Source organism: Lactuca sativa, chromosome 8 (assembly GCF_002870075.4).
Source record: "Lactuca sativa cultivar Salinas chromosome 8, Lsat_Salinas_v11, whole genome shotgun sequence".
Classification (NCBI taxonomy): domain Eukaryota; kingdom Viridiplantae; phylum Streptophyta; class Magnoliopsida; order Asterales; family Asteraceae; genus Lactuca; species Lactuca sativa.
This window is the reverse complement of record NC_056630.2, coordinates 109,066,342-109,074,864: the sequence shown is the minus strand read 5'-3', so window position 1 is coordinate 109,074,864 and position 8,523 is coordinate 109,066,342. Positions and strand designations below refer to the sequence as shown.

At 40.5% G+C, this 8,523-nt stretch overlaps 1 protein-coding gene across 1 annotated transcript; it reads left to right on the top strand.

Moving 5' to 3' along the window:
* The first annotated feature begins 728 nt into the window (after positions 1 to 728).
* LOC111885008 (uncharacterized) lies at positions 729 to 1,388 on the top strand. Its single transcript, XM_023881305.1, has 2 exons — positions 729 to 1,033; positions 1,148 to 1,388. Exons 1-2 carry the CDS (start codon positions 729 to 731, stop codon positions 1,386 to 1,388), a joined length of 546 nt encoding a protein of 181 aa, XP_023737073.1.
* Positions 1,389 to 8,523: the final 7,135 nt, after the last annotated feature.

Genomic DNA, 8,523 nt, shown 5'->3' with positions numbered 1-8,523 from the left:
GTCGGACCTGTCATCTAGGCTTCTGGTGTAAAAAATCACGATTTGCTCCCAAATTAAACACAAAATAGGTTCATTAGCAGCGATCGGAAAGAGGTGAGCCAAGGTCAGAGGTAATTTGAGGTAGATTCGATAGTGGTGGAGGTGGATTAGGGTTTACAGAGAAAAGGAGAAGGAGAGAATGAAGGTTGTCGGTTGGTGGCGTGCTTGCCTTAATCGATGTCGACGACCTAGAATGGCAAGTAACGATGGTCGAATTGCGAGGGAATAAGTAGGTGGCAGTCAATGTCCAATGTCGGGAGGGGGGAGGACGGAGCATCCGAAATTAGGGCAAGAGGGAAAGGATGAAAAAGGAAGGCAGGGTTTTTAATTTTTTAGGATTTCGTTTCCCCCTAGCTATTAAAGGGTGGAACGCGCGTTCGATTAAAATTTATAAAGCGACATCTTCAGACGACACACATTTTATTATAGGCGCCCTCCGTGTTTTTTTTTTGTTTAGACACTAATTTAAGGGCATGCAAAAATACGCGTCCTAAATCCTTAAAATTTATAAAGAGATTACATTGTTTTTAGGTCACACACTTTTGCGTATCGTAAATCGATGCGTATCATAAATTGCGCATCGTAAAAGGCTGTTTTTCTAGTAGTGTTTTTTATGTCGATGATGTTTTTTGGGTAAATGGGAGGAGGGTGATGTTAGAAATCTTATCACCATCCTTCGTTGTTTTTATATGGTTTCGAGTTTAAAGATTAATCTCTTTAAATCTAGTTTGTTGGGTGTTGGTGTTAATCAGTCTGAAGTTATTTTTCTTGCTTCTATTACAGGATGTGTTGCCGCTAATTTTCCTTTTTCTTACCTTGGAATTCCGGTGGGTGGGTCTACGAGCCATATCCGTAGCTGGGATGTGATTGTGGATAGGTTTCAAAAGAGACTTTCTAATTGGAAAGTTAAAACACTTTCCATAGGTGGTCGATTAACTCTGATTAAATCTGTTTTGGGCAGCCTTGGGATTTATTTCTTTTCTTTGTTCCGCATGTCGGTTACAGTTTGCCATTGATTGGAGTCTTTTAGGGATCTTTTTTTTTGGGGTATAGAGGAAGATCAAAGATGTATTCATTAGGTCGAATGGGATATTATCCTTAATTATAGGGATAAAGGTGGTTTAGAGGTTGGTAGTTTGGATGCGTTTAACCAGGCTATTCTTGTTAAATGGAAGTGGCGGTTTCTTCATGAACAGTCGTCTTTATGGGTGAGGCTCATTAAAGGGTTACATGGTGATTATGGGGATTTGACTCATAATTCGCGGCCTTTAGGAGGTATGGGAGTTTGGCAGAAAATTGTGGATTGTATCAAGAAGATGGAAAGTCAGAATGTCTTAGATTCCGAATGAATTTCGACTGTTGTAGGTGACGGGTATGTGGCTCGGTTTTGGGAGGATGTGTGGCGTGGAGACATGTTGTTTAAAACGCAATTCCATAGGCTGTTTTCGTTATCCTTTCTGAAAGATAGGTTGGTCTCGGATTTTTAGACATCTAGTGGGTGGAATTTCTCTTAGAGGTGTGGCATTAGAGGAGGAGTTGAAGTTGAGCAATTAGAGAGTTTTATGCAGATTTTAACTCCTTTTCAGTTGATTTCCATCCCCTACAGGAGGTCCTGGAGTCTTGATCCAAGTGGGGTGTTTTCTATTAGTTCCATGAGAAGGTATATTGATTCTCTTTCTCTCCCGGTTAGTGGAGGGGGGACTAGATGGAATCGGAATGTCCCAATTAAAGTTAACATTTTTTGTGGAGATTGAGATTAAATAGAATCCCTGTTCGATCGGTTCTATTGGATAGATGTGTAGAGTTGGATTCTATTCTATGACCTATTTGTCAGTCTATGGAAGAAAGTGTTATGCATCTCTTTTTCCAGTGTGTGAGGTGGCTCGTCGGATTTGGAGGAGAATAGGGTTGTGGTTGATGTTTTGTTTCCTATTGACCCTGGTGTTGCAGAAATGCTTGATTGGCTTGATTCTTCGTTGATTATTCATAGGAACCGACCTATATTGGAGTCGATTTGCATGGTGAGTTTATGGGTGATTTGGTCGTATAGGAATGGTGTCATCTTTAGCCCTAATAAGTTTAAAAAGCATTTCTTGTATGATACTATTGTTGATTTGTCTTTTCGGTGGTTTTCTTTTCGAAACTTTAAGGCCTGTGTTAGTTGGATTGATTGGATGAGAAATCCGGTAATGCCTTAATTTTGTACTTTTTTGCTAGCTCATATCTAGCTTTTTTTTTTATTAATTTGAGTTTTGCTGCTGTTCAAAAAATAATATGTAAATTTTTAATTATTTTACATGTATAAATAGAATTTAACAAACACTAAAAAACAATTAACTTATTTCTTTTTGGTACACATAAGCTAAGAAGACAACTCCTGCATCTCGGGTGGTGTCAAACGGTACGGCGCCTTGGCAATCGGAGCCGCACCTAACACTAGATCATTCGAGAGCTCAACCTACCTTTTAGGAGGCACACTAGTTAACTCCTCTGGGAATACATCGAAAAACTCCCTAAGAATTGACACATCTGAAACCGAGACCTGCTTCCCCATCCGAGTATAAACCACATAGGAAAGATAAACCGCATAACCATGTTGAATATACTGTTGAGCCCTGAATGTCGAACAAAATCCTAAACCAACCCTGGTACCCTCTCCATAGATAACCAATTCTCCTCCACTCGTAGTTCGAACTACTACTCACTGGCCCTCGCAATCTATCATAGCACCAAACTTGATTAACCAATCCATCCCTACTATCAAGCATACATCCCCCATGGGGATAGGGATTATATCAAATGGATAAGGGACCCCTAAGATCTCCAATACATAACCCTGATACAATCTCGATGTAGAAACCTTGTGTTCATTGGTGATAGAAACCCGCAATGGATACTCTAACTCCCCAATAGGCATATCAAACTCCCTAATAAATATCTGGGATACAAAAGACCGACTCGCACCTGAGCCAAAAAAACACAAGAAAAGGCATAAAGTTCACTAGGAAGGTACCTAATAGAATCATAACTATAAGCATACCATAAAATAAGTAACAAAACAATAAATAGAAGCATACCCATCACGACATCTGGAGCCACCCTGGCCTCCTCTGCCGTGTGCTGAAAAGCGCGACCTCGAGCCCTCGGGGGCTCCACCTTGCATTGGCTCCCATCAGTGATTCTCAGATTAGCCGGCGTTGGAGCATGTGCTGGTCTAGCAGCAAGCAAGGGACACCTGGCCTTCAGATGGACCACTTGGTCATAGTGACAACAAATCCTGGTGCTAGGTACTGGAACCTGCTAATGGTAGTAACTCGTAGTGTGGCCCTGCCTGCCATATTTGTGGAATCCATAAGAAGATCGGCAAGCATCATCATGAACCTTGATGCACTTCCCATAAGTACGGCCCCTATGACTCCTAGATCTCACATCATTGGCCTTCAACCGCTTCGCTGCCTGGCGGCCTCCTGCAACTCCACCAGTGAACCATAGCGCTGTGTAGACACGAATTGATGGATGTCCATATTGAGTATACTCAAGTATCGGGTCATCTGAGCTTGCTCAGAAGCAGCAAACTCAGGGCAAAACATGGCTCTCTCTGTAAACATCATGGTGATCTCCGTCACCGACTCAGTCCCTTGTCTCAGATCAAAGTACTCCTAAGCCAGCCTCTCCCGCTCCACCAATGGAACATATCTCGAGCGGAACATCTCAGAGAACTGCTCCTGTTGTATTGGATCCCTCTGCTCTGGAGTGTATGAACTAGTAATCAGTCTCCACCAATCCTTCGCTCCATACCTAAGAAGGTTCAGAGCGCACTTGACCCTCTGGTCAGCTGGGCAGGAGAAAGTAAAGAAACATCCCTCAACATCTAACAGCCACCTCATGGCAATGATCGGATCCTGAACCCCGTCAAACACCGGGGGCTTCGTATTATTGAAGCCTCAGTACTAGAAGGCTCTCCCAAAGCCAATCCCTTTCACAACGACGACTATAGTGACTGTAGCAGCAGCCGTCTCTGAAAGTGCAACGTATGGGTCATAAAAGAACTCCATCATGGCGGTCTTGATAGACCCAAACAACTCTGGTATATGCCCTCGAAGAATAGAAACAACCTCATCATGAATTATCTCCTAACTCAGTCCTCAGTCAAACTTGGCCCATCCTGGCCACCTGCTTCGGCTCCTGATCAGGATCCTGACTCAAATCACCTTGTAATCACCATACTGAAAATAAACTAGAGAGATATAAGATAAAACGCATATCATACCATAGGAACCATTCCCAAAAAACCCTAGGGGTTGTGACATCCCTACTATGCGTATGGCTTTTGTTCTTCCAATAGTACAGGCCTATACTACATTCTGTACCTACCCGTATATGTCTTAGGGGGTCATCACAACGACCCTAGAAACACTCATTAGAATACGCAAGCATCCTATTCTCACTTCCTAGAGAAAGGCTAGATATCCATCGATTGGTCGACTGACCCCACATAACTCATCCATGAAACTTCCACCAACCCTGCATCACTCGTGTAAGCTAATCATACATAACACTGGATCCTATAGACAGTCAAATACTTGATTCTACCCTAAGCCCACAACCAAAAAAGAAACATGAAATAAGGATAAATAAAACATTCTCATGCTATAAAATCTTAGGTATGTATAATTTTGATGCATACACTAAGTAACTACAGTAATGATGTCAATTTCATATAAGGAAGAACCCTAGGCCATCAGGCATCATATAATATCAAATAACAATGTGGTAACTTGGGGTCTACTTACTGGCTCCGAATGATCGTACACATCACATCCTTTTTTAATTATTTTTGAAAACCATTTTTAAAACCATTGCAGTTCCTTAGTTTGGGACTGGATTCACACAAGTGTTCCTCCAATTCGCTCAAACCAAGCCTCTAATACCAACTTGTAACATCTCAAAAATCACAACCAATTTAAACTTTTAAAATCAACCCATTTACTAATATAGGTGTTTGCGAAACTATTGTTTTCAAAACATTGTTCAAAAAAAAGTCTCCCAAGATCAACAACATAAAAAGCAGGATGGGTACGGCCAGGCCTTTGCCTTCCCATGATCCTCGGAAGTACCTGAAAAACATAACCAAAAACTATAACCCAACGCTTAGTGAGTTTCCCCTAAAGTACCACCACACAAAACACATATCATAAACGAACAAGCATGTCGGGTCTAATTAGTCATCAGACTAGAATATCCATGGGTTCACAACCATTAGGTTGGATTACCCCCTGGTGTAATCAGTCATCGAACTGGAATGCTAATATACAACAGGTCCACTTAGTCATCGGACTGGAATACCAGTATACAACGAGCCCACTTAGTCATCGAACTCAGTCATCGGACTGGAATACCCCCAATCTGTTGACTCACGCACATAGCAGTCAAGTCTCAACCCAACACAATATGTCAACATATAGTAGATAACAAACATAATTAACAGATCTATCGGTCTACTCATAGAATCAACTATCATATAATCATACAGATCTATCCCATACTTATAATATCATAAAGCAATGTATAATAGGAAATCAATCCAATGGGCCGGCATTGGTGCCTTCGACTTGTAAGTACTATGAGGAAAACTCACCTTTTAGTTTGATGAAAAGCTAAACGATAAACTGCTCCAAATACCGGCTCTACAGGTCACATATTCAACAGATAGAGACCAAGACTCAACTATTCTTCAAAATACCCTTAAGTTAAACTTGGTCAGCCTTGGTCAAAGTCAAAGTCTACTCCAAAAAGTCAACTTAGACTAAGTACTCCCAACGTACTCGGCATGTACGACCCACGTACTCGCAATCTAGATCGGGGGTCCCTTGGAAATACATCCAAAAGGACAACCCAAACGTTCTATAGCATGCCATACACAAGAAAGGCCATATTTGGGGACAAAAGCTCATATTATCATCATGCAAGCTAGATCTAGCAACTTAATCATCAAGTGGGAACTTTTTACCTTCTGGAGATGGAGAATGATGGAAGACATCTAGATCCAAGCTTGTTTCTAGCTTCTAAGGTTCACCACCACCTTCTTCCTCTTTTGGAACACACAAAAACACACTCAAAGGTCTCAAAATGCAATAAAGGGGTCTAGGGTTTGCAAGAAAACTTCTCAAATGATGGAGGCTGGAAGTGGGGTGAGGGGATGGGACTTAAGGTTGAATATGTAGGGTCCAAAAATGTAACGCCTGTGTTTCCGGGCTTGCCATTTTTAGCAATGTAATCGTCTAGGTTAACCTTTGTAACCCGTTTTGAAATAATAAGATTGTATTATTTAAGTATTGTGTGTTTTGTGCTTAATTGCTTAATTATGTGGTTTGATTAATTAAGAATAAAAACAAGCGTCAAAATTTAAGTGTAAACTAAACTTGATATCTTTGGATAATGTGGTAGTAGTTAAAACGAGGTTTCCGAATATATATAGAACGCCCAAATCGTACTTCGTATGAGGAAGTTATGATTTATCGAAGTTTCGGCTTAGCGGTGTGCAGCCTGTTATACTCGATTTGAGATCGAGGGGTTTTTAGCCGAAGCAATCTAAATGAGGATCGAAGGTCTCGTTGTTGGTATCGAAGCGATGAAAAGTTAGGTGAGAACGGACGTCAAACGAAGAAGTAATGAATTTATAACAAAGTTTTTCTGTCCCGGCCTATTAAAAATAAATAATAAAAATAAAGTTAAAATTAGCCGACGGAGTCTAAATGAAAGTTGTAGAGCGTAGTCTCACCTTCGCGTGGATATAAAGAACGTCGAAAACGGAGTTTGTATGAAGAAGATATGAATTTCCAAAGTTTATTAAATAATTAATAATTAAATTGAATTATTAAATCCCGGTAATATCCGAAGACGAGTCATCGGACTCATCCGAAGTACGCCCCGCGTACACCGAGGAATGTCGACACTCGCACTCGAGTACTTTGGATACGTAAGCAGTGACGATTTCGGACCAGTACGCCCCGCGTACTCCGAGGCTCCAGCCTCCTATAAATAGGATTCGAAGGCAGCCGACTCTTTTGCTATTTTTCTCTCTTCTCTCTCCCGTTTTGAATCAATTTGTGTGACAGAAATACCCCGAAGCCCCGATATTATTCTCGAGCCCCGAAGCAAGTCCCGAGATCCCGAAGATCCTGAGAAGTGCGGTTCCCGAGCCGAAGCTCTGCCCGCGAGAAGTTCGATTTTTGTGAAGATCTTCCAGATCTGCTGAGGAATACTACTTCTGCAAGTCGTAGTGCAGTCCGATCATCTTCTGATCAAGTGAGTGTATACTACCTTTCATAAACACGATAATAATACAAGTATGGTTCGAGTGTATTAAGTATATTGTTGTTTATAAGTGTGAGTGTGTGGTCACTTTCTTCTAACGCATAATTATGAAGTATTTTATACGGAATACGTGTTATGTGTATATTTTGTGTTATATGTGTGAATGTATATTCACTCTCTTCTATCTCATATATCTGATTTGTTTTCTATGAAATACGTGTTATGTGTGTGTGTGTACCTCATCTATTATGTGGAATATGTATTGATCAAAGCATGCTATACAGGTTTTTATCTATGTATAAAAATGTATATTTTTATCTACTAATATGTTGGGTAGAACATGGGTAGATAGTTGGTGTGTAATAAACAGATGAGAGGCCTCGTTGATGTTTTGATTCAGTCATCTAGCGGAGTTTAGATGACGACTACGGACTTTTCTAGATAGTCTTGTGGAACATTAGCAGGTTCGCCACCTGTAGGTGTTAATGAACTTGGGTGTTCATTCGCTGTACTCCATCCCTTTCATGGTTGCCTTATTTGACTTATATTGCTGAGGAACCCCCGAAGCATGTGTTGTCGCCCCGATGAAATATTCTTAGACTAGGCCCCTTATGTTAGTCGTCTTAGGGACGTAAAGTGAGAATAACAGGAATGGGTAATTCGGTTATTGTTGGTTGGTGAAAGTTAAATATGATTATTTATTGTGGGTTGAAAACCCTATATGCTCACCAGGCTCCCAAGCCTGACCTACTCAGTTTTATTTGTATTACAGGAAGTGGCGCAAGGGCATAAGATGGATGAACCATCAATTTGTTTTGTTTACAAGTCTGTATATGTTTATATTTGTTGAATGACTTGTAATGTTATCGTTTATGCTTATTGGTCTGTATCGGAACATGACACCCCGAGTTTTGATTATATAATGAAAACACATTTCTTTTATGAAATGCTTTGGTAAACATTATTTTATCATGTTTTGTTTTTGGGAACAAATTCCGCAACTCTTTCAAATCAAAAGGATTTACTCTGAAATTATTTTAAAAGCATAAATGAAAATCGGTTTTTTCTGGCCGAGATTTTGGGGATGTCACAGTTGGTATCAGAGCATTAGTTTAAGCGAACTAGGAATTTGTAGGATTTCTAGACTTAAACTTAGAATGCTAAGTG

What these genes read in the sequence shown, in the direction of transcription:
- LOC111885008 (XM_023881305.1), top strand. Translation starts at nt 729, where the DNA reads ATGGTTTCGAGTTTAAAGATTAATCTCTTTAAATCTAGTTTGTTGGGT. An exon ending in TTCTTTTCTTTGTTCCGCAT is followed by an intron (nt 1,034 to 1,147) that starts GTCGGTTACAGT and finishes CCTTAATTATAG; the next exon opens with GGATAAAGGTGGTTTAGAGG.